Source organism: Zootoca vivipara, chromosome 8, assembly GCF_965207765.1.
Source record: "Zootoca vivipara chromosome 8, rZooViv2.hap1.1, whole genome shotgun sequence".
Lineage (NCBI taxonomy): Eukaryota > Metazoa > Chordata > Lepidosauria > Squamata > Lacertidae > Zootoca > Zootoca vivipara.
In genome coordinates, this window is record NC_142591.1 from 27,481,367 (window position 1) to 27,507,316 (window position 25,950).

General features: G+C 40.5%; 1 protein-coding gene across 9 annotated transcripts in view; it reads left to right on the forward strand.

Annotated features, from left to right (window-relative positions):
• NUP153 (nucleoporin 153) overlaps positions 1–25,950 on the forward strand; it is a 41,003-nt gene that overhangs the window by 11,123 nt on the left and 3,930 nt on the right. For 2 of the 9 annotated variants that reach the window (XM_060277963.2, XM_060277964.2), the window contains exons 2-19: positions 1,661–1,877; positions 4,275–4,523; positions 5,366–5,505; positions 5,586–5,714; positions 6,880–6,996; positions 7,131–7,169; positions 7,288–7,341; positions 9,827–9,973; positions 12,047–12,099; positions 13,603–13,729; positions 14,666–14,806; positions 15,743–15,835; positions 16,022–16,112; positions 16,497–16,601; positions 17,461–18,081; positions 18,617–18,811; positions 20,320–21,171; positions 25,300–25,677. In XM_060277963.2, coding sequence (XP_060133946.2) covers positions 1,661–1,877; positions 4,275–4,523; positions 5,366–5,505; positions 5,586–5,714; positions 6,880–6,996; positions 7,131–7,169; positions 7,288–7,341; positions 9,827–9,973; positions 12,047–12,099; positions 13,603–13,729; positions 14,666–14,806; positions 15,743–15,835; positions 16,022–16,112; positions 16,497–16,601; positions 17,461–18,081; positions 18,617–18,811; positions 20,320–21,171; positions 25,300–25,677 — 3,748 coding nt within the window. Of the gene's footprint in view, positions 1–533; positions 745–1,660; positions 1,878–4,274; positions 4,524–5,365; positions 5,506–5,565; positions 5,715–6,879; positions 6,997–7,130; positions 7,170–7,287; positions 7,342–9,826; positions 9,974–12,046; positions 12,100–13,602; positions 13,730–14,665; positions 14,807–15,742; positions 15,836–16,021; positions 16,113–16,496; positions 16,602–17,460; positions 18,082–18,616; positions 18,812–20,319; positions 21,172–25,299; positions 25,678–25,950 lie in introns of those variants that run through there. The other 7 variants (XM_060277965.2, XM_088675207.1, XM_088675209.1 and 4 more) reach the window with 6 other exon arrangements.

Here is a 25,950-nt window from a genome sequence, read left to right on the forward strand (position 1 = left end):
GAATTGCAAAGTTGCCAATAAACTATGGGCAGAAGTCAGACAGTGAATCAACTTTACTCACAGACTTATTTGTGAGTTATCTTTTGGTCTTTTAATGATTGGGCAAATTATAAATTACAAATTTTAATAGATTCCTGTTTAGCCCGGAGGCTCCCAGAAGGGCTTACATGATTTAAAAACAAACAAGCCCCAATATACCACAACTACTGTTAGTAGAACAAAACATCATAAAAATTGAATCACATTGACACACATGTCTTAACTTAATTCTGTCAGTTGGATTGTGGACATGTGCTCTACAGGGAGCTATTTTTAAAAACTCTTCGGAAACCTCTGCTTTTACAGAATGCACCAACTAAAAGTTTGACCAGAGCCAGTTTTTGGAGGAATACATGTGATAGCCCCCTTGCCTTTTGCAACAATTCACTGACCATTTCAAAGTGTTGACTAGCTTTTAAAGTCCTGGACAGTTAATACTGTATCCTCTCATATGAGCCTGCCCACTCATAGTTTGACATTATAAGTGTTAGCATCCACACTTTACTATTACATCTCTGTGATATTTTATATGTAATGATTCAGATATGCCATAACACATGTGTTCTGATAATTTGAAGTTCTTACTCCTAGATGGTGCCAACATCTGTTATGGAGCCTATCCATTTGTGGGGGTGTCAGTTTGTGTGGAACAATATACTTCGGGTTTCAAGACTGTTGTGTTATATAATTACTCCTTCACTGAAGGTAGAGCAGAAATTGTCTGAAATTACCTTGTTTCCTTTGGCTAAGTGGTTTTTAATCCTTGGATTATTGCTGAATGTATGCTACTCTTAATATCCCGACTATTTACATTGAATTAGATTGGATTGCGGGGGGGACGGGCACCGACCAGAAACTAAAAGCCAAATGTGTGGATGATTTTCTCAAAGTGAAGGAGATGACTCTTCATAGGTTGAACAATTTTGCAGTTCTGAATACTTTTGGGGAGTGAAATCTTGCTTTTGTTTTCCCTGTATGTCTTGACATCACTTAGGAGCTGGGTTCTCTTGTTCACTTCAAAAGGATTCATAAGCAAGGTTCTACAACAATTGTGCCTGGCCTTGGGACCAACCAAAAACGTGTAGTTTCCAAGGCCTTGCTCCTCCCCTAAAGTGTAGAAATATAATTTCTGACCTCATGCCATGCCTTTGAGACTGAACTTTTATTTTGGCACTGTGTTACTGATGCACTCGAAGTACTTGGAGGCAGGCACCAAAACGAACAAATTAAAAAGGGGTTGTCTCTTTCATTGCACTGTGTTTTGAACACTCTGGGAAATATGCCTGTTGGCCTGTTCCACCGCCAAGCTTAGGTGGAAGCTGGGGATTGGTCATGGGCATCATAGAGTAGTAGAACTGAGGTGACCGCTGCACATTGGGGATGTTTCTGTGCTAGATGACTACACTGAGGAATCATGGGTTAAAGAATTGTAGAATGCAAGCACCTGTTTGGAACATGAATATAATTGGAACAGAAGTTATAACAGATTTGCTATTTCAGGCAGCTTTATAGCATTGTAAACAACTACCAACAGCCTGTGGGTAGGTTCTAGTACTAACTTTGTCAACTGGGCCTTTGTTATTCTAGATATAATTTAAAAACTTTCTTCTTTTCTTAAAAGCAGGGAATTGTAAATATCGTTAAGGAATCTGTGAAGAGTATTGTTCCAGCTTGGCTTCAGAGATATTTCAGGCAAAGCGAAGAGGCATCCCCAAGTGAAGAAAGGAGCTTAGAGGAGAATGTAAACTATCATCCTGCCTTTGAAGATGATGATGCTGACAATACCCTTGAGATTGATGGACGAATTACTCCTGAGCCAACAAGAATTACTTTAGATGGTAGGCTAAAGATCTTCTCCAACCTCACAGCTAGCTTCTAACAATTCGTACTAGAGATCTACTTACGAATATCAAAACATTTTAATGGTTTTCTTAGCTGCAAACTGAGGGATGCTATTTTATATATGTCAAATATTCTGTTAAAAGAGAGTAATTAGAGACCCCTTGATATTCTGGTGCAAGGGTAGGGAACCTTAACCTACTGGCCAACCTTAGCTTGCCAGGGGTTCAAATTTTCTTCCAAAAGGCCATTTTTAAAACCACACCCATCTCCAAATCTGATGGGCAGATGACATCAGCAGATGAGCAGGAGATGGGTTTTAGTTTTGCAAGTTCCTGTTCCCTGTGAGGAACAATGCATGCATGCATGCATGGTTGATTTTTGCAGAAGCAGGATATAATTCCCTGTCCCCATCAGCTGATGAGCAGGTATTTCAGTCCTGCCAGGTTAAAACCAACTCTATAATTACTTATCCTCCACAGGCCATCTTTGACAGATGGTTGAGACCTGATGTCAATATAGGATCAGAAATAATGGCATTCCCAAGGGTATAAGGAAAGCTTTCTTGTACGCAACTGTGGCCGCGAGGGTGCTTATTGTGACATATTGGAAAAAGGACAAACTCTCTACCAGAGCTGAATGGTTACTCAAATTTACAAAAAATGGAGAATTAGCCTCTCTTGTGGAAAGAATCGGAGACAAGCCCAAACATTCTAGAATGTGATAATTTCAAGAATTATTTGAAAAGCAGCTGTAACTTAAGCATGGTAGTAGCTTTTGAATGATTTCTGTAAATAGTACATTTGAAGGAAAACACTGTTGAAATAGAAAAGAGAATTTTCACAAAACAATGATAAACTAAAGCAAGATGCTTAATATAAAGGAAAATATGGAGAGGATGGGAAGTCATAGGTTTGTGTAGAAAATACATAGTTGAAATTGTATGTATCTTTTGTGAACATTTTTATCTTTATTGGTCTGATCGAAATGAAGATGACTACGTGTTGTATATATATGGAAAACGAATAATAAAGCATTTAATTTTTTTTAAAAAAAAGATGAGAAATAAGTCTTCTTCGCTCTCCCCTGCCAAAAATCCCCTGCCAAAAATCTTACCCACCCTGCTCTGGTGTGTGTTACTTCAGCATTATTGTGAAATGTTGGATGACACCATTTTACCTACTAGCATTACCATGCACTGTTTTTTTGAGACCAACATTCTAAGCATTGGACTAATATTCAATTATAATTCTGGGGTTTTAAAACATTTTTAGTATACCTAGTATGACAAGAGATGAACAAACACGATCCCTGTCTTGAGTGTTGTGTGTTAAATTCAGTGCAATATATATGATCCTGCTGTGTGATAAGGAAATTTGTATCTCTAATTGCCTTACCACCACCACCACCACCCCAAAAAGTTGATGTAGATGTTCAGTAACTTCTGCACAGTAGGGTCTTGGCATCCAAACCTAAGTCGAGAGATTTTTAAGTGCTATTTTTTCATGTTCTCATCCATTCTCCCAGTCTGAAATGTTGCTGTGAAATAAAAATTTAATCGCCAACAATTAAGTGATAAGGTTATAATTGATCACTACTAATATATTTTTTCCCCAAATGAAACCAAAGCTTTGAACTGGTAACTCTTTGCATTGGATTGGTAGCCTCTTTTTATATTATTATTATTACTACTACTACTACTACTACTATTATATTTATTTATTTAAATTTATATACCACCCTTTATCAAAAGATTCCAGGTTGTTTAAAAACACATTGCAGAACATCAATAATAAAAACCTCATTAAAAACAGTGACCGACAGTCTAATATCCTACCATTAGGATTATTGGAAAGAGAAAATGTTAGTCATGCAATTCCCTTTCCCAGAGATAGGTGAGCAATGCAGTTTATATTCTAGAGAGCTGATACAATTGAACTTGTAGCAAAATATTTTTATAATTATTTACACATGGGTAGATAAACAATTGTTTTGTGGCTTTCAAATTACTCAGGGTGGTGTTCCTTGCATTTTAGATTTAACTTGTCATGTTAAAATATTCTGTTGTTCTTGGGAATCTATTTAAGCACTAGAGTATAGATTGGCATACCCAGGATCATCTTTTGTTTTGTTTTTAACATCACAACTAATGTTTCACTGTCAGTGCTATCATTTATATTTTGTTGTAGTACTTGGAAGAAATGTAGTAGCTATTCTCAGATGGATAGATGAAACCATACATGTATGTGGCACAAGTTAAATTTAGCTTATTGTCTATTTTTTACACTTGAAGCTTGGCAATAGAACTAGTGTTGGTAGCAAATAGCTTTTGACTGTTCCGTATGCATACCTGCAACTTAAGATAATTCTAATTGTGCTGCTTTGTTCCTCTTTAGAGCCCTCAACAAGTAGATCTGGTTTAAACTTCACAGATATTTTAACAAGACCCTCTCTCCACCGGAGTCATCTTAATTTCAACATCTTGGATTCCCCACCTCCACTTTGTCAACCCTCCACATCATCTACATTTCCAATTAGTAATTCTGGACTTTCACTTGGAAAAGAAATGAAAGATTCTACCTCTCAGCATGATGATGACAACATCTCAACTACAAGTGGCTTTTCTTCAAGGGCATCTGATAAAGGTAGCAAAGTTCACCAGAATCATTAGCATCTTTTTGTATGATTATTCCATAACGTGACTAGGTTTTGTTATACTGACATCACTTTAGAAGAGATTGTGCGCAAATGGCAGGTATTAACTGTGCATTTTAAGACTGATGTTCTTAATGCAATGTTATTTGGGGGGAGTGGGGAGAGGCAACGTAGTATGAGGGAAGGAAGTTATCTCATGCTCCATCAATGCAGAGAGCCAAATAGGTGTGTTAATAAATCTATGCTATTTTTCACCCAAATGACCCCCATATTGCAAACAATATGAAACACAGTTAAGAATAGGAACAGATGAGAGCAGCAACTAATAAAACATAGTAGTATATTTTAAAAGAACACAGTAACAACAGGAGTCAGCCATCACAAACTAATCTTGGAGAAATAAATTAGGCACTTTTAAAAGCCCATTGGAACGGTATCCACCATTAAGGGCCAGCATTGTTGTTGTTTTTGCCAGGGTGTGTGTGGAAAACCTACTAGATCAGAACTGTTAAGACCTATGTATCATGAATTCCCACTTGTTAAATTATATATGTTTTCCTTATGGGAAAGGAAGAGGGGAGAAAACCTCCATAGATCTCCTTTCACTCCATTCCTCACTTCATTCCTTCCATCCCTCCCTGCTTTCCATGATCTAGATAAAGAAGAGTAGTGTATTTTCTTTCAAATAATTTCTGGACTCCAAGTGATACTGCAAAATGGGAACTGTAGGGGGACAAAGCTTTAATATTGTGGTTATCGTAGTATTAAGGATCACTATTTTATAATATAAATAAGGCATTGATACATTTGTGTACACATGTTGTCTTTTTAGATATAACAGTTTCAAAAGTTGCTTCAGTACCACCTCTTTGGTCCTCGGAGAGTGAAAGACTTGTCTCCCTTTCTCAGCAGTCAGCCACCAGCTCTAAAAAGCCTGGCTTTAATCTGTCTGCTTTTGGAGCACTTTCCCCTGTAAGTACTGCACAACGTTTGCTTTAACTATGTTACTTCTGTATCCATTTTGCTAATTAGATATCAATATGTGTTTGCAGTCGCTTGGTAATGCATCAGCTTTTAAGACAAGCCAGCTTGGGAATTCTCCATTTTATCCTGGAAAAACCATGTATGGTGGTGCAGCTGCAGCAGCGAGGCAGTCTAAAGCCCGGATTACTCCTTATCAGGTAACAGAAATGCTGGTGATCTATGGAGCATGTGAAAGAAGCAGCTACTTATATTAATAATTCTGATATGAATTTTCACTTTGTACTTTCCATAGTATATGCATACAAGTATTTCATTGTTTTGGTAACAATTACTTTAGTGATGCAGCTCTGGAATACAAACGAATCTCAGCCTGTTCTGGTTCATATGTAACGTTAAATTATGGCTATTTAAAAAACAGAAATGAATGCTGTCTCCTTGTGGACGTGCTGGGGGAGAAGAGTGGGGAACTGTCGAGCCAGAAACTGTGTGTTGTCACCGCCCACCTTTCCATTGGCGGGAAGTCACCCTTTAGAGGGTACACCTGGTGGGCAGGGCAATCTCCTTGCCAGTTCAGCTTACCACCAGCCTCACTGCAGGCTGCTCTTGGGGCAGCTCTGGTTACGGTAAAAGAGAAAAGGCAGGAATGCCATTTTGGAAGGGATCATGGCTTAAAGCAACTCTATTCAGTTTCTAAACAAGTCATTGTTAAACCATGGTCTTTGACGCTGCCTTGTGTACCTAATTAAAGTTTCTTTTAAGCCACACGTTTGCATCATATGTGAAATGATTTTGCGGACAAAACATAAACTCTAGCAACGACCTTCCTTGTAGCCAAGCAGGAGGAAAAGAGGGAAGGAGGGAGTTTGTGAGCCTGAAAATTTGCTCATTCTAGCTCATGCACATCATCTTAAACTGGGTTTAGTGTTACACATGAACCGAAGCAGTGGCAAAATGTGGCCTAGCATGACTTGCAAATGTCCAAACAGGTTAGTTGCTGAATTTGGATGTGACAATAAAGCATTGCAAGAACGTGTCATGGTGAAACATGAGTTCGCAGTGTGTGGGGGCATAACAACTATAAGTTGTGAACTCTTTACGGGCAGGGACCTGTCATCCATTACCTCTGAAACACCTGAAGTGCATGTTCATTGATAATGTATGTATGATGGATATTAATATGTATGACGTCTACAGAAAATACTCTCATTAGGCTACCTGGGCCACGTTGAGCATATTTGAGTCCTTTCTCTCCAAATCCCTTCTAGACTTTTGGAGATCAACATGATAACTGACTGTAATAGCATGTAGACCCAAAGCTTCAAATCATACAATGTAACGTCCATAATCTTGGTTTTTTTTTAGACACCAGTAAGAAGGCAGATGAAAGCCAAGCAAGTGAATGCACAATCTTATGGAGTGACAAGTTCCACTGCACGGCGCATCCTGCAGTCTCTGGAGAAGATGTCAAGCCCAATAGCAGTAAATTTCTCTCTTTGAAATGTTATTTATTCAGTACATAACATGAAGCTTTCTAATCCTGCATTGCATTAGGCAAACTCTTGCTTTGAATACATGTAGTTTAACTTACTTTAGTGTTGTTGTTTTTCCAACAGGATGCTAAAAGAATCCCATCTTCTTCTTCATTTTCATCTGTAAGTTAGTCTTCAAACTTTTTTAATGCATGGAGTTGTTGTTGTTGTTGTTGTTGTTGTTGTTGTTGTTGTTGTTGTTTTTAATCACACTTGTTAATTTGGATGTTTTGTTTCCCAGCCTGCAGAAAGAAATATGCTGAATATCACTGACTTCCATTCACCAAGGAAAAGGGTAAGTTAACTTCCATGTCTTAGTTGCTTCTATGTGGTGTAGAACTGTTAAATATTTTATGTTTGATACCGGTATGCAGCAGACATGAAATTGCCTATGGATTCTAGTATAGATAGCTGCTGGCATTTGCCTACTTATGTTTTTTAAAAATCCATTTACTTGGTTTTGAAATTTGAAACCTAGAGCAAATGTTAGTGGAACGCTAAATTAAGCTTTTATAAAACCAGTGTTGTAGTCGATGAATAAATTCATAACTTGCTCTGCATCTGTATCGTCTGTCTTTAATATGCCTATCAGATCTGTTTGTGTCATCCAGACTAAAATGTGCAACAAGGAGAAAACAAGAGGCTTATGTTTACATGCTGGAGGTACCATATGTAAGGTTAAAGTTAGCGGAATAAGGCAAAACTTTCACATGGTTTGCTAGATCTTCTGTCCTCAATGAGAGTTGTTGAAGATATCATTGGGGGGGGGGCTTTTTTGGAGGCCCTACTTTAAATGTAACAGACTTTAGGAAATTGTACCCCTTTGTGAATAGTGGGTAGAACCTAATGAAGTCTGTTTTTAAAAGAATTCATTTATTTGCAGGATTGGCCAGGTATAAGCAAGCACTATTTCAGCTTAGATTTGCAGGTTGTTGACTCACACTTGTGCAGAAACATGGAACACTAGCTAACAGGCAACAGAAACTAGAGATGTCAGAAAGAAAGCTCTGTACCCAGCTGTCATTAAGTGGAAAAAAAGAGGAATTGTCTATTCATACTGTAGTAAATGGTTGGCAGCAGTAATTATTGGTTTGCTGGTGATTTGCCACCAAAGTGAGTGGGCTGTCAACAGTCCACTTAATTTCTTGAGTAAAACAGTTACAGATGTCTGTACGGTTGCTATTCTAAAGACCTGTGTCTTCAATCTGGAACTTCTCTACATTAATCAGATAATTATAACTTATTTTTAATGCCTTGAATTTAATGGAATTCCCCCTTCCATTAGTAGAACACTGCTGGGTCCAAGGCACTTCAATATCTATGAAAACGGACCTTTGCATCCAGCCTGGTGTCTGCATACAACTCCCTCTCACACCTGCACACTCCCGTTAGGCTCTATTTCATGTGGAAAGTCCACAGAATTGCACAAGTTGACCATGATGACGTTAGTTCATCATGATATCAGATTCCCCTATAGACCTAACCTTATGACCCACTCCTTGCACCAATCAAAATGTGCAGAAGAGAGATTAGTAGAATGCCAGGATTTTTAAAACATTCTTAAAATGTTGTCTAAAACCAGTACATTTGAAAGCAGTGTGCTGGACTTGTGATGACATCCATCCACTGTAGAAAAGGAACATACTTACCTTTGAAAAAATAGCTCCACCCACTCACTCCAACAGACAGGGCTATGCAAATCAGATGTTTAACTGTCATCCTGTGTAGAAGAGAGCTTTCTCCAGCCAGACACAGCAAGCAGGGAATAACTCGAGAGATGCTTGGACTCTCCTGGATAAGAAAGGGACAGCAGCCATTGACAACAAAGAGGCAAGCTCAAACACGGGTATCCTCACGCCCAATTAGGACTGACTGAGACCCTTACAGCAGTGTTTTTCAAAAGTGGGTCTCCAGCTGTTGTTGGAAAACAGCTTCCATCATCTCCAGTGGGGACCCAAGTTTGAGAAACCCTGCCTTACAGCCTGAGACCACCCCCACAACTCCCTCTAGCAGTAAGAAACACTTCTCCAGGGTGGGGAGGAAACCCTTCGTGTAGATTAGGAACTTAATGCAGGAATTGCAGTAAAGCTGTAACCATTCCACAGTGGGAGACCTGAGACTTCTATGCTCCCAGGCATGGAAGTAGACACTTTGTAAAACAGGAATTCAAGTATTGATCCGTTTAACCAGTGTGGCTTTGAAGACTTCCTTTCCCACAGTTTTAGGGTGAAAGGGATACACAAAGGCTGGGCTTTACTTGGTAAAAATAAATTAAAAATAGAGGAGCTGGTACTCATATATTGATAACAGTGCTGTGAGTGTCAGCACAACATAGCTGACATTACAGCAAAAAAGAAAAGAAGGTGCCGACACTTTGCTAGTAAGTACTGTCACAAAAAAGCCATGCGTTTAGCTTATCTCTGCAAAAGAAAATTCTGGAACTCTTTAATTTCCTTGCCAGACATCTCAGTTCAGGTCTGACAGTTAACCTCTTGATGGCAAGGGTTGCAGAAATTTCCTAGCAGCTCCCTCACTAAATGGGAACATTCAATGAGTCTTAGGTAACCATAATTTGTTTTTAAATAAAATTGGTAATAAGGGATACATTTGTATTTGTTCAAGACTATTGAAATATGTGAATAACCACCTTCCATATACAGACATAAGGGGATGGGTGTGCGTTTGTGTATACGTATGTACGTACATACATACATACATACATACATAGCATTACCCAATTTTATTCAGATTGCTTTAATTCAACACTGTTTCTTTTAAAGGCTGAATCCCATTATCCTCCAGTCCAGAAGCTTGTGACACCGAAGACCGTTCCACTGTCAATGAGTCGGTCACAATATTTTAAACCATCTCTACCATCCGCTGCTGAATCAGGCAAGATTCGACAGAGAATAGAGATGAACCATAAGGTATGCATACTTCAAAGCTGCTGATTGTACACCATCTTTAACCACAAGCTCCCTCTTCCTCACTGCCATCACACCCTGCTCTGATTGCCCCCCCCCCCCCGTGGCTGCTTTACAGTTCAACGCTCACACACTTCTTTTTGACAGTATCAGTCTGATAATTGGGATTCCAGTGCATCCCTTTAAAGTCATAGCCGGATAAAAAGTTAATAATTGATTTCACAATTTAGTTCAACATGGGGGGGGGGACATTTTATTGGTATCTCATTCCAAACACACAGTCTAACACAGAAGCTACTAGGGCACAATGTTACCTTGAAATTCCTCATCAAGAAGCCCTAGAGGAGAAAGTGGGAGAGATGAATAGGTGAAATACTAAGCTCAAAACTAAATAATCACAGGAGTCCAAAGAACCCTAGTAGCCTATCATCATCATCATCTTTTCTTTTCTTTTCTTACAAACTATAATCCAGTGTTGCAAGCAGACTTCTGCATCAAGATAAACTCAACTTGCAGAATTAATGGAGCAGAATTAACCTCCAGGATAAAATTTACACCTGGGGTTGAACAGTGCTTAGTAAAAATTTGTGAGCCAGTGCTTTTTAAGTGGTATAGCTACAGCTGAAATTTATGATGCAGAGAAAATGCAGGGTTATTTTGAGAACTTGCTGAGGACAGAAAGGACTTAGGCATTTTGCAGCTTTACCTTTCCATTTACAGTCATACCTCGACATCCAAACGATTCGACTTCTGAAGTCGACAGCCCTGGAAGTCTTTTCGCCCTGCGCGTGCATTCTGCGCATGCGCAGAAGCAGTGCTTTAACATCCAAGGACTTTGACTTACGAAGATGGCCGCGGAACAGATCGTCTTCGTAAGTCGAGGTACCACTGTATTTCAGTGAGGTAGATTGGACTCCTGATAGGATTAGAGTGAAATGTATTTTTTTTAAAAATGAAAAGGAGGTGAGGAGGAAGAAACCTAGAACAAAAGACCCCCCACAGTTGTTGAGAAGTTCATGGAGTATGACATGGGTAAGATTTACTAAAGATGTTGTGCAAATATTTCAAGTGGCAAAAACCACATTAGCTCGCTTTTAAGTTGGCAGACGTTTTTGAAAGGGAAATTCTTTTCACGTTTTCTGCATTTTGTATCACAGAATGTATCTGAGAAATTAAGTTCATTCTACTATATTGAATCATAGGGACTTAATTTTCCTATTGAAAATAAATGAAGTCGCTTATTTACTGAGGGTTGTATCTAATGGCAGCTTTGCACTAGTGGAAGCTCTTCTGCTTGTGAAAGGCAGGGGAACCTGCCAGCCAGCCCCCCTCACCAATTGCAGCCCATTACACCCATACAGTTCTGGAGGGTTTCCCAACCCTGACTAGAAATTTGGGGGAAACAGGGCTGCACTGGGTAGGAGGGAATTGGTGAAAATCAGGTGTCCTACCTTGCAGAAGCGATTCCACTACTGCAGAGCCGCTATTGGATCTAGCCCAGGGATCGGCAAAGTTTTTGTGGCTTGGGCCGGTTCATGGTCCCACAGACGCCACGGTGGGCCAGAGTGCGCACGCATGCGCAAACGCTATTTCCAGCACGGGGGAGGTGTGTGCAGCTTCCCATTGGCTGCAGGAGAGCCAATGGGAAGCCGGCCAGCGGCGCGGAAGGCGCACGGGAGCCGAGCGGGCGTCCATGGGCCAGTTAAACAACCCTGGTTAACAAGCAGCCCATGGGCCTTAGGTTGCCGATCCCTGATCCCTATCTCTGTGATCCTGCAGAATGTTTTGTGGAGTAGGTAATTGCTGTAGACAGGCATTGTCACATGAACCTTGCTCACAAGAAATACAGCTTGTGGTGGAAGAGATTTATTTGGATAATTTCAGGCAGCAGGGGGCAGTAAAGGAGTACTTCTGCAAAAAGCCATATAAAGCTTAAGTGTACATGAGAAAGGCATTTGGGTAAACAAGGATCAGTGGCTTCCTGTTACATGCTCCAATGTTTAGTCTCTTTTTTTAAGGAATATCGAATCAGAAAAAAAAGAATTAAAACCTAAAGTATTTTTTTTTCCTTTACAGGGAGTACAAGAGAGAAATCTGGCAGCAGACAAGAAGGTAGAATCACCAGAAAGGTATGTGATGTATATCCTAAATCTAAAAGACATATTATAATTGCTCTTACGGGTTTTTCATTGGTACCCTGTTCATTTGTCCCTTATGCAGAGCAGACAATTAAATAATAGGCATAATAATAACAGAGATATGTTTATGTAAAAAGTTTCCAGAGGGGTAGCTGTGTTAGTTTTGTGTTGCATAAACAGTAAAGAGTCTTGTGGCACCTTGAAGACTACAATGCTAGCATGACATGGATTAGAATCCACTTTATTCGCAATACAGTACAATTCTACAAGTCTATATACACACTAGGGCATGGATTTGAAGGCTGTGAGGTCAGAGGAAAAGGAAATGCAAGAAGTGCATTCAGTGTTCCAAGTGCTGCAAGATTCTTTGTTGTTTTTATTTAGGAAACAGAAGTTCACATCTAACGCTATGCCAAACCATGGCTTAATGCAGGCATCCCCAAACTGTGGCCCTCCAGATGTTTTGGTCTACAACTCCCATGATCCCTAGCTAACAGGACCAGTGGTCGGGGAAGATGGGAATTGTAGTCCAAAACATCTGGAGGGCCGAAGTTTGGGGATGCCTGCATTAAGCCATGGTTTGGCATAGCGTTAAATGTGAACTTCTGTTTCCTAAGTAAAAACAACAAAGAATCTTGCGGCACTTGGAACACTGAATGCACTTCTTGCATTTCCTTTTCCTCTGACCTCACAGCCTTCAAATCCATGCCCTAGTGTGTATATGCTGAATGTGCTAGTTGCTGAGATGGCACATGCTTTCTCCCTCCCTGGTCCTTTAAGCTCAGCCCAGCAAATCAGCTGTAAACCCCCCCCCCCCGTTTTTTGCTTTCCCCCCGCCTTGCTAACTTTTGCCACTTTGCCATTTTGGGCAATGTATGTCTCTGATCCCTATAATATATATATATACAGTGGAACCTCGGTTTATGAACACCTCAGTTTATGAATTTTCGGTTTATGAACGCCGCGGACCCATCTGGAACGGATTAATTCACTTTCCATTAGTTTTAATGGGAAAGTTCGCTTCAGTTTATGAACGCTTCAGTTTATGAACAGACTTCCGGAACCAATTACACCCATGTTTCAGTTTATGAACGCTTCAGTTTAAGTACTTCGCGGACCCGTCTGGAACGGATTAATCCACTTTCCATTACTTTCAATGGAAAAGTTCGCTTCAGTTTATGAACGGTTACTCCGCAGACCGTCTGGAACGGATTAATCCACTTTCCATTACTTTCCATGGGAAAGTTCGCTTCAGTTTATGAACGCTTCAGTTTATGAACAGACTTCCGGAACCAATTGTGTTCATAAACCGAGGTACCACTGTATATATATATATATATATATATATATATATGTATATATATATGTGTGTGTGTGTGTGTGTATATATATATATATATATATATAATTATCAGTTCGCATATGCATCCTTTGTTGCTGCTTTGTTTGTAGGACTCTGAAAAGCTATATAACATATATTTGATTCTCTGTCAGCAGTGTCACAAACCCCAGGTTCAGTACCTCTGCAACCAACGGGCTTCCTCCTTCAGTAGGAGGTGGTGGCGGCAAAATGAGAAGGGAAAGAGGTGTCCACTATGTATCAAAACCTGCGCAAGAGGAGGTAAGAATATTTGTTCAACTACACTGTGTGTGTCTGTGTGTGGTTTATGGAGTAGTTTGGAGCTTCAAAGCTGTTTATTCACAGCCTGATTGAATGGACAAACTTAGTATTTTAGTCATTGGATGGAATCCAACATAGGGCAAATCTTCAGCAGCCCAATGATTTTTCTATGTGCGATGGAACACCTTCCTCCTGTGCACCCCTAAAGCTATTCCACAACTTCTCCCAACCTTCTGGAGCAGCTTTGTGGAGGATAAGGAGGGGTGAAAGTCCTATTGCACAAGTGGGAATTCTTACGCTGACAGGACTCGCTAGTAGAATACTGTCCATTAGATTTAGACAGCTTCCCAAGCTTATGCTCTGCTTTGTAGCAGAATATAGGATTTATACGCAGGGTTCATACTCCAATTCAGGAATGGAAGAGGAGGGAAAGTATTCTAATGATATAGGAGCGTTCTGCAAGGTCGCTGGGAGTAGCCGTATAGCGCTAATCAGCACCAAGTTACAGCAGCAGAAAGTTATAGCTCACTAGGTTTTTATAAATAAGAATACTGTAATTATACTCCACTCATCTGGCTGGGTTTCCCATGTTTTGAGACATAGGTACAATTCATGGTATATTGCTTTAGCATTTACTGAGGAAGGCTCTGTTTCTGCTGCAGGTATAGGAGGGCACATGAGCTATAAAACAGTCAAATCCTGTATAACCCCAAATATAAATTATTGTGGTGCTTTTATTTATCCTGTATGTACTTTTGGTGTGCGAGGTGTTGTTGGTTTTTTTTTTAATTCTTTAGGATTTCATTGATAAGGTTAACAACAGTTTCATTACTTGTTGGGTCGCTTTAATTTTTTCCTGCCGACAAAGGCTGAGTAGAACTAAGATGTAGGTTTCAGTGGAACTTGGAAAATAATTGCATCATTGTTCCATTCTAGGAAATGGATATGCCAGTGCTACCAGAAATATCTTTGCCCATCAGTACGTCATCTTTGCCAAACTTCAGCTTTGGCCTGCTTGCTAGCAGTACTACTGTCTCATCTTCGCCTGTCAGTTCTGCGCAATCAGTGGCTAAAAAGGTAATATTTGCATGAATCTAGGTTTTGCTTCCATACTCTCCTCTATCTGTTCTCTCCTGTAGATTCGCCAAACCCTTTGTGTATTCACCTGACTTTAATTTTAAGCCATGTGCTATTTGAGAATCCTTTAAAGGACAGCCCCACCCTTCACTGGCCCCTTCTTTCCCCACCCTGAGTGCGTCTGTCTGTCTGTCTGTCTGGAATGGATCCTTGAACTGTGAGAATGCCCCTTGCTTGCCTGGATGGAGAGAGAGTGCCTCTGACTGCATGGCTGGAATGTAGGAGTTGCATTGGTTGCTTTACCCACTTTTGTCTCTGGTCCCAGCCCTTCACTGGCATGCGATCTGTAAAAAAAATTGTCCCAAGGCAGTTTGGGCTTTGTAGGACCCCTGCGGTAATGGCGAGCTCTTTATGGGGGTGGCCTTGTTCAGTGCAACAGTTTGTAAAAGTTTACTCAGCAAGCTTTACAGAGATATAGGCTGAAGTTCTCTTTGTATGTTTCCCCCCTTTGGCAGTTACAGGAGCTAAGAAGTTAGGAGCTCAGAAACAGAATGGGTGTTGTCAACAACAGCCATGTCCCCCAAATAATCCCAGAAACAGTTGTTTGTTAAGGGTTCCCTACCAGTTCTCGGCAATCTTTGCAAGAGTGCTTTCATGGTATGCTGTGGATGTGGCCCTACTGCTATAAACATTAGCACAATTGTTGTGTCTTATTACAAACTGCTTTTGAAACTCTCCTCAGTCTTCTAAACATCTTGTCATATGCTGTATAGACAGAAAAGGACAGCTGCAGTTAAAGAAACAGAATGGGTTGCTTGGGATCCATGCCAAAAGTCATCTTCCTAATTTGAGTGCATTTGTTTTTGCATTATTAACCAGTGACTTGTAATTCACTTCATTCAAGCTATTAAAATGCAGTTCTTTTTAAATAATTAGGTGCAACCAGCCAGTAATGCTAGCAGTCCTGTGTACAGATTTTCATCTCCAATTGTAAAATCGACAGAAGCAGAAGTGCTGCCATCAGTGTCTGTAAGTAAAAGATGCATAAGTAAAACTTGTGACAGAAGAAAGACAGGAATGATAGAGATAAAAATATGTTTAATACTCACCTTGGAAATTCAGTGTTAGGAACCATAAATCTGCAGCTCACATTTATGAGGCTATGTAAACTAGGCTGTTGTTTTCTTTTGACTTTTAAATTTTATCTCCTGCCAGGCTGGTGCATTCAAATTTAGTGTTCCTGTTGCAAAATCATCTGATCCTTCAGGACCTAAGGATACCCCAGTATTGCCTCAGAGTAATGCAGGTAATTAAGTTGACATTTAATGCGAACATTTTCTCCAGATGGGGAATTAAGATTGAATTTTGGTTAGGCTTTTAAAACTTTCCATTCTGTGTGACATCAGAAGCAAATGTATTCCTGGCCTCCATTCTGAGTACAATCCAGTTTAAATAGAACCTTATCCAAGCATATGTGTCTGACTTCCAATGAACTACAGTATATCATTTCGCTTCTATGGACAGCAAGTAGTTTGTGCTTCATCCAGTAAGCTACCGCATGGAAATTTTTAAGATGGGCTCTATGTAGACATGTGTGTGTTCTCATGTGTGTTGGTGGGTCCTCATAAGTACACACAACAGGGTCTGAACCATGAACCTTGTCAAACTATTATTTTCTTCACACCTGCAGCGGTCAATAGCATCAGCAGTAAGAGAGATCATGAGTATGATGGTCCCTTTAAGCCTGCAAAAATTCTGAAAGAAGGAAGTGTGCTGGATATTTTAAAGAGTCCTGGTGAGTCGGTTGATGAGGTTTCATTTAGTGTTAAATGATAACTGACAATGGGACCCTTAATCTCAGGGCCTTTGGCATTGCAGGGAGTTGGACTAGATAACCCTCAGGGTCGCTTCCAACTCTACAGTTCTATGATTGTATGATTTATATGGCACTTTAAAGAAAACAGTTGTAGGGATGTTGCACTCTAATAAGCATTCTATCAGTGCCAGCATTTCTTCTTGCCCAAAGGAATGATTTCCCCTCTCCTCCCTCTGTTTTGGGGGGGGGCGGGTTCTCAGAGCCAATTGGGCAGGAGGGGGAGAGGAGGGCATTGATGGAAGTGGTTGTGTGGGCTTCTGCTAGCAGGATCAGGCAGTTAAATCTGGCCCTTGATATATTTTCTTAATCCAGTCTGATATATAATACCAGCAATTTGCACTTTTTGAAAAAAGGAATAGCCACATTGAGAGCAAGTATTTTCTCCAACTTTCAAATATATTGCCAGTTTTCTTTAGGAATGGGGATTTTCAAATCAATTTCCATTGTTATCTACATTTCTCATTGCTAGACTCAAGATAAATCTGGATAACATAAATTTTAAAATGTGGACCTTTCATTGGTTTGGTATTAATTGCAAAAAGACTGCAAGTGCCAACAATATGTATACATATTTGTGTAAGGGTTTCATGTTATGTGCAGTGATCTTTACCATACTATGATAGCCATTCTTCTTACCCAGCTATTTCTGTGCCTGAATAACCATATGCGCGGTATGGTTCCATCAATGAATCTTCTGTTTTAAAATCGTTTGCTTGGCTTTCCTGTAAAAGTAGAGTATTTGTTAGGCACTCAGACTATTTCCTTTTCTCTTTCTTAGGCTTTGCTTCTTCGACCACATACTCATCAACAGCCGCACCACCTGTTACAGCAAGCACAGTAGTTTATACAAGGCCTGCAATAAGTACTTTCTCCGGAACTGTTTCAGGACTTGGAGATGCTTTGAAACAAGCGTCAGCCTATTGGCAGTGTGATACATGTCTTGTGCAAAACAAGCTGGCAGATAACAAATGTGTAGCCTGCCAAGCCGTTAAAGTGCCGATGTCAGATGGTACTAAGCAGACTGGTACTCAGTTTAACTCAACCTTGAAAGCATCTCTTTCTACAAGGGGGACGCAGGGCTTTGGAGACAAGTTTAAGGCAGCAGCTGGAACTTGGGACTGTGATACTTGCTTGGTCCAGAACAAACCGGAGGCTACAAAATGTGTGGCATGTGAGACACCAAAACCTGGAACAGGAGTAAAACCAGCCTTCGTGCTTCCTGCAGTCACAGACAGTGCAACAACAGTGACTTCCTCTTCTGGCTCTACTGATCTCACAGTCAGTTTTGGATTTGGAGACAAATTCAAGAAGCCAAAAGATGCTTGGGAATGTTCTGTGTGCTTGGTGTCAAATAAGGCAGAGGATAGCAAATGTGTTGCCTGTCAGTCGGACAAACCAGGTGAGTTTGCCGTATTTGGACATTGATTGGGGTGGGACATATCCAGCTATAATCCTAAACATCTTTATTACGGCATAGAACTTAGTTTTGAGGAAACAGGCATTGTGCTGTGTGAAGAACCCTTATTTGAAAAGAAAATAATAGAGGGCACCACTGAATATTTCCTGGAGTTTAAATATATAAGAACATACTGGGAAGTACAGACGACTAACATTTCATGCGTGAGTCCCGTTCCTGGCCCCTGCGCTCATCAGCAGAGCGTGCCCCACCTTCATTTTTGGTGCAAAAGGATCCGCGTGTCTGACTGCATGCCATTTGGGCGCGCCTAAAATTGTCACCACCTGTATTTGAGCTATATCCAGTGCTAGTCCCACTTGCAGTAGACCCATTGAAGTTAGGGGGCATGACTAACTTAGGTTCATTAATTTCAGTTCCTCTTGCAAGTTTCAAATAGGTACAGTATTTTCAGCTTTGTTTTTGGTCTACATGGGCAGAACTGCTAATGGTTTACTTTATGCTATGTTTCATTATCTAGGAAGTTCAGTGCCTGTGGTGAGTAGCAGTGCTTCCTCTTTACCTGCTCTTTCTGGAGGATTTCTAGGCTTAGACAAGTTCAAGAAGCCAGAGGGAAGCTGGGACTGTGACACATGCTTAGTACAAAACAAAGCAGATGCCACAAAGTGCGTCGCTTGTGAGAGTTCAAAACCAGGCAGCAAGACTGAACTCAAAGGTATGTAAAGAGTATAAATGCTCTCTCAAAAAATCATGTTTGCGTATTTTGCTCCTTAATTTTCTCCTTTTTAATTTCCCTCTCTACCCACGACTCATGCTTTCACCTCTAAATAAGGAGAGCCATGCCCAGAAGCAGTTTTCTGCAGTTGTGTCACTTGTTGGAAAAAAGGAGTGAATATAGATCACATTTGCAATGGATACACCTCCAATTTATCCCCTAATTCTTTAAACTCTGAGAGGTCCCCTCACCCTATCAAGTTAAGGAACCTTTGGGTCTAATTGCCCCCCCCCCAAAAAAACTGTCTCCTCCAGGCAGCCAAAAGGCATTGTCAGATTTCAGGGATGCAGTCCAGCTGACAAAATCATTTGAGGGTTCAAGGCAGGGCCAGAAAGCGGTATGTTGCCTGGGGAAGTCCCAAGGACTAGGTAGAGAAGTCTAGAGAGTAACATTTGTCATGGGACTAAGCTTAGCTATTCCTGACTCAGGAACACATACCTCCTGTAACTTCACTTTCCCATCTCTGCAGCCCTTTAAATGGCAAAGTTTCCACCTCTTACGGAGGGGGAGAAAGGAGAGAAACTGGGCTTGGTGCAGTTGAGCACTTTACGGGGATAAGGTCCCAAGTTGAATGAAAGCAAGCTCTTCTCGATTTCCTTTTACTGAACCTTCCAATTCCAGGTGATGAGGGCTCATGCCTGCATGCTGCTCTCTGCTGCCATCAAGTCTTGGCAACCTGAGAGCGGTGTGCATGTCTATTAACCCATTTGCAGCGATTGTGCTGCTGCTGCTGTTACTTTCTCTCCCCCCCTTACCTTTCAAAGTAAGATTTTCCTGCATTCCTGAGGGATAGTCCTCTCCTGTCTACATTGGCTCCCTCCCCTCCCCTCTCCTTTCCTCATCCCTCAGCATTCAGGGCATGCACTTTACAAATAGGGGGAGTGGTTTCATTCCAGGGAAATTTGCTAACTTGCTAAATTTGCTTTTAAAAAGGCAAGTGGCCTTTTAAAAAACATACTTTTATAGAATATCCTAGTCTTCAAATAGAATTCATTAAGTCTCCCCAGAATGTGACCATGTGTAGTCACACCCTGTGTATAATTACATTATCTTAATAGAATATGTTTTAATTCTTTCAATAACATTTTACATACACCTCTACAGTATTCACTTTATGTTAATGGTGCTCATACCATCTTCAGATTTACTGAGGAAAATATATTTATCCTCTTGCCAAATTACTCTGTGCTGCTTATTTCCTAACCTGAACTCATCAGTAATCTGTGATCTAGAATGAGTTATTATAACACCAGTTATGGTGGTGAAGAGAAGTCACAGTATTGGGAAGTGAGAATGATTATTTTTTCTAAGAAGAAAAAATTCTTTACATAAAAATGTTGCTATGATTGATTTTCAAAACAATTAAAACTTGACCCTGCAGCATTTCTCTATATAAATAAAGGTTATGTTGGGTTTGTAACACATTTGGTGTACTATATTATTTTTAGGTTTTGGAACTGCTGCTGCTTCTACAGTCCCATCTACTACTTCCTTCAAATTTGGTATTCAGTCATCACCATCAGAGCCGCCTCAGACACTGGGAAATGCAGGAAAAAGTTTCAAATTTGGAGACCAAACAGGATTCAAATTTGGTATTACAGCAGAGCTGGGATCATCAACAAACACAATGACTGGAGGCTTTAAATTCTCGAAAGCAGAAGGGTCCAAACAGGAATCTGAATCTGAGGACAATGTGAAAGATGGCAAGAGCAATAGTAGTTTCAACTTTGGACTTCCCTCTGGAGCTAGAAGTACATCTTCTACATCATTTCAATTTGGAACCTCTAACCTTGGACAGCAAGAGAAGAAAGAGGGACTTAGCAAGCCTGCTGGAGGAGGCTTTACTTTCGGCACAGGTTCCACAGCCTCTGCAGCTGCACCTGAGAGTAAAACTGGAATAAGCGGCTTCAAATTTGGTAATACAGAGGAAAAGGAAACAACTTCAGTCACTCCCTTCTCCTTTAAAAAAGTGGAGGAGAAAAAAGAAGAAAACCCTTCAACAAAAGGTGGCTTTACTTTTGGTAATGTAGAATCTGTGCCCACCCCACAGCTTGTTTTGGGAAGGACAGATGAAAAACCGGACACTGTTGCTCCTTCCTATCCATCAGTGTTTGGAAAGAAAGCAGAAAATGAAGAATCAAAGGCACAACTCATGTTTCCATTTGCAAAGGCAGAGCAAACCAAAGATGACAGCACAGCAAAATCTGGATTTAGTTTCAACCTAGCAAAACCGGCAGAGAAAGAAACTGAACAACAAGCAAAGCCCGCTTTTATGTTTGGAGCACAAGCAAGCACTGCAGGTAGGTACAAAAATTCCTTATAATTTATCCCATCATGTTGTGAAATGGATTTTTTTGACAGGTGATTTAAGAAACTGGGGTAGTATTTGCCGTTTCTATGAACACTTCCCAAACATTTCAAACTATACTATTGATGAACACCACTTGCTGAAAGCCTACAGAAGTGTTTTAGTTTGAAATGTTTGGGAAGTGTTCATAGAAAAGGCAAATACTACCCCTTGGATAGCTTAAGACAGGGGTCAGCAAACTTTTTCAGCAGGTGGCCGGTCTACTGTCCCTCAGACCTTGTGGTGGGCCGGACTATATTTTTTGGTGGGGTGGGGGAGGGGAATGAACAAATTCCTATGCCCCACAAATAACCCAGAGATGCATTTTAAGTAAAAGGACACATTCTAATCCTGTAAAAACACGCTGATTCCCGGACTGTCCGCGGGCCAGATTTAAAAGGCGATTGGGCCGGATCCGGCCCCCGGGCCTTAGTTTGCCTACCAATGGCTTAATGCCCACAGTGGGAAACTAGCCATACAAATAAGGTACACAGTTCCTGTAGGCCTGTAATATCTCAATAAAGCTCAGTGCAAGCTCAGGCAACCTGCCCATAGATAGGGTGCAAATGTGATGCTTTGTAACAACCCATTTGATCTTCTAAATTGGAGTCTTAAACATTTTATTTAAGAATTCTGACAGCAAACCTAATTAAGAGACAAACTGAGTTTATTTTAGAAGAGTTGGTAGTGGGGACTAATGTTTACACTTAAATATTGTGAATATTGTAGATGTTCTTTTGCTATGGAATAGCAGCCATTTCTGGTTTTAAATCCTTAGGATTGTGCATAAGTCATTTAACTGCCAGCTTTCAGAGTAGGAAATTGGAACAGGAATCATACTTTGAAAAAAATGAATGCATTAATTGAACGAGAATTGTACGTAACCATCTTTGCACATGGATAAATTATTAATGAATGATTTCATAGGAGCTGGGGGGAAATTACAATCAGGGAAATAACCACAGAACATCAGGGTATTAAAATTACTGTTTTATTATTTATTACAAGGGGAGAGAGATAGCATGGAGCAAGAGAAGGAAGACACAAAGTTCAGTAGCAACTTATGATAGATGCAAGATGGAAAAGGAAGCCAATATTAGAAATTGGACATGGGGAATCATATGGTCAAAGCAGTGTGCATAACATCAAATGAACAGAAGAATTGAGAACAAAGATTTTTAAGCTGGAGGAGCAGGAAGACGGGAATATAAAACATTACAATGATTGAGTCTGGAATAAGGGAATGTAAAAATGTCCCCATTATAGAAAGAGACTAGTGATATTAGAGTTAAGAAGAAAAACTGGAATTGAAGACAAGTGAATTATGTGAAAAAATAATCCAAGCAAATGTAAGGAAAGGGAAAAATAATTTCATGAAAGAAGAATTGAGAAATAACAGGCAGGAGGCAAAACCAATGGGATTGGTTTTAGATGAAATAGGGGCTTAGTGAGAAGACATTTGGTGAGGCACCTAGAACTATTGAGAGAAGAGGCAAGATCGTGAGCAGAGAAATTGAGATGCAAGTCAATAGGTTAAAGACAGTTTAAGATAAAGACGTGGATAATGGAAGCAAAAGGAAGATTATATAGGACACCTGTAACATTAGGGACGCGGGTGGCGCTGTGGTGTAAACCACTGAGCCTAGGGCTTGCCGATCAGAAGGTCGGCGGTTCGAATCCCTGCTCCTGCCAACCTAGCAGTTCGAAAGCACGTCAAAGTGCAAGTAGATAAACAGGTACCGCTCCGGCGGGAAGGTAAACAGCGTTTCCGTGCACTGCTCTGGTTCGCCAGAAATGGCTTAGTCATGCTGGCCACATGACCTGGAAGCTGTACACCAGCTCCCTCGGCCAGTAAACCGAGATGAGCGCCGCAACCCCAGAGTCGGTCACGACTAGACCTAATGGTCAGGGGTCCCTTTACCTTTAACAGAACATTATAGGTCCTAGGAATCAGTCTCTTTTACGAAAGAGTTTTACTACAGTATTAACCAAGTGGTTTACCTTTTCATTGTTTCACCAACATCACCGTGTTGTTTGTTGCTGCTACTGAGTATTCAAAGCATTTTGCATACATAATTTGAAATTCGAGTGATTTCCCCCCCCCCCAAGTAAAAGTAATGAATATGGAACGAAGACTTAACAAGTCAAAAGCAGTACTAGTAGAGGAAAGAGAGAGAATGCAAGAACCGCCCACTGAAGAATTTTGGAAACATGCTGAAGGAGAAAAACAGAATGATATAGGAAACGGGAGAGTTGAGAGGAAGGTTTTTTGGAAGCAATGAGGCTGGTTGGAGAAATGTTTACCAACAAAAGCCAGGGTTTATTCAAGGTTAAAAGGAGAAGGAATATCAGACCAAGAATACAAATTTGACACCCTCAGCAGTTCTGCCACTGTTGAATTGTCATTTGCAGGTGGTTGGTAGAGCAACTGCAAGGTTCAATCAAGGCCTTGCTATTTAGATCATGTTCTGGCACACAAACACATATATCTAGTTACAGGTAGGTAGCCGTGTTGGTACACATATATGTTAACCCTGTTTTCATGTCACCTGACATCAGGATATCTTATTGCAAAGTGAGTGGCAATTGATCACCCTGGTGTAGCAGTCCTATGCCTTAGTGCAAGCATGGTGCTGACCCATTTCAGGCAATATTGGTTTAAATTATCTATGGTTTATCAAAAGGAGCATTGTGCCTGCACATCCCTTCCTCTTTATGGGATGTTAAAACAATAATTTAATTTCCTGTAACACCTGAACTGAGAAATTGTGACCTCATCTCCCATCTCCCAACTACAAACCAGGTTTTGAAAATTCCAAGTTTGATATTTTGCTTTTTATTTAACTTGATTTAACATTTATTTTTAATTAATTAAATCATACTTTCCTGGTGCAAGTATAATGGGCAACTGTTTGTGATTTTGTTTTGGGTTATGGCTCATTAGAGAAGAAACCATGTTGAGCATAGTGCTTGTCCCAAGTTCAGTAAATCATGGATTATTAGACCGCAGTTGTCATACTTGAAATGACTGGCCATTGTGTCTCATAACTGTGATGCCATTTGTGCAAAAGTATAACTTTCGGTATAGCTTTCGTAGGAATCTGAGTTGAATGTTTTCATGGACATTGCCACATATAATTCCTGAAATCATTTACAGCATCTAAAATCTAGCTTTCTACTTCTCAGCCAATGAATAGAAGTGGAAGTTGTCCAGTTAAGATCCACAGTTAGTTTTACAGCTGTTGAGGAAAGGATAAAAGACAGGATTCAAGATGATGAAGAACTGAGCCCAAAGCTAACAAAATGAATTTAAAAGATAAATGTAAAGATCTGTGTTTATCTAGACTTCTAAATAGTAAGCCTGAGATCAGAGACTGTTGTCTTTTTGGTAACACTCACCTGATCTGCTATGTACAGTTCTGGGCACCACAGTTTTCAGTCCTCTGCATTCTACTGAAATTTAAGTTAGTCCAGAGGAGGGCAACAAAGATGGTTAGGGGCTTGGGAACCAGGTCCTATGAGGAAAGGTTGAAGGAGATGTTTGTGGTTACCCTGGAGAAGATATTAAGAGGCGTATTGATAGCCATCTTCAAATACAGTGGTACCTCAGGTTACAGACTCCGCTAACCCAGAAGTAGTACCTTGGGTTAAGAACTTTGTCCCAGGATGAGAACAGAAATTGCGTGACCGCGGTAGCGGGAGGCCACATTAGCTAAAGTGGTATCTCAGATTAAGAACAGTTTCAGGTTAAGAACAGACCTCTGGAATGAATTAAGTTCATAACCAGAGGTACCACTGCATTTGAAAGCTATCATACAGATGATTGAGCAAATTTGTTTTCTGTTACTCGATGGGGTAGAACCCAATCCAACGAAGTGCAAATTACAAAAACCTAAATTTCAGCTAAACATTTCTGACAATATAAGAAGAGGTTGGGTGGTTGGTTACCTATCAGAGATGTCATAGTAGTGGGTTTCATGCACTGGATCTTTGATATACAAGCCAACACAGATTCTGTGGTCTAGCTTTACTCTGCAGCTTCATTGCTTTCTAAAATAATGTTAATCCCTTTCACTTTCAGATCCAGGAACACAAAAGTCTACATTCAGCTTCCTGAGCTCTAGTTCCTCCAACACTGCTGTGCAAAGTGTTTCTGCTGCTGCTGCTGGTGGCGGCGGCAGTGGCGTGTTCAGCAGCACCACCTCTTCCTCAAATCCTGCCCCACCAAGCTTTTTGTTTGGACAGGCCAACAACACTGTGAGCAGCTCTGCTTTTGGTAATCCCTCTGACTCCAGTACACCCCAGTCCTTTGGGTTCTCCCAAGAGAGCAAGCCACCAACGACCACCTCCAATACAAGTGCTCCTGCTCCATTTCTTTTCGGTACAGCAGCCACCACTAACAGTGCAGCCAACTCTGGCTTCAGTTTTGCAGCAGCCACCACAACAGCAGGTCCTTCAGGTATGCTCAGAACTTGATTTGGTTTGTGGCTATCTGTTGAAGGATTTGTTTTCCAGAAACTTGGCTGTAGAACAACATAAAGAGGGCTTTGAAAAAGATTGACTTGGCAAAGTTATCAGTGCTATGGCAGTTACGTTCCATAACAAATTCAATAGATTCATGGTCAAATTGAATACTTATATGTTGTTGTTCCTAAGTGTGCCGGGGTGTGTGGAGATGAGCTTTTCTAAAGCTATCCAGTGTGGTGTTGGCTGAGGGATTGCACAGCTCATT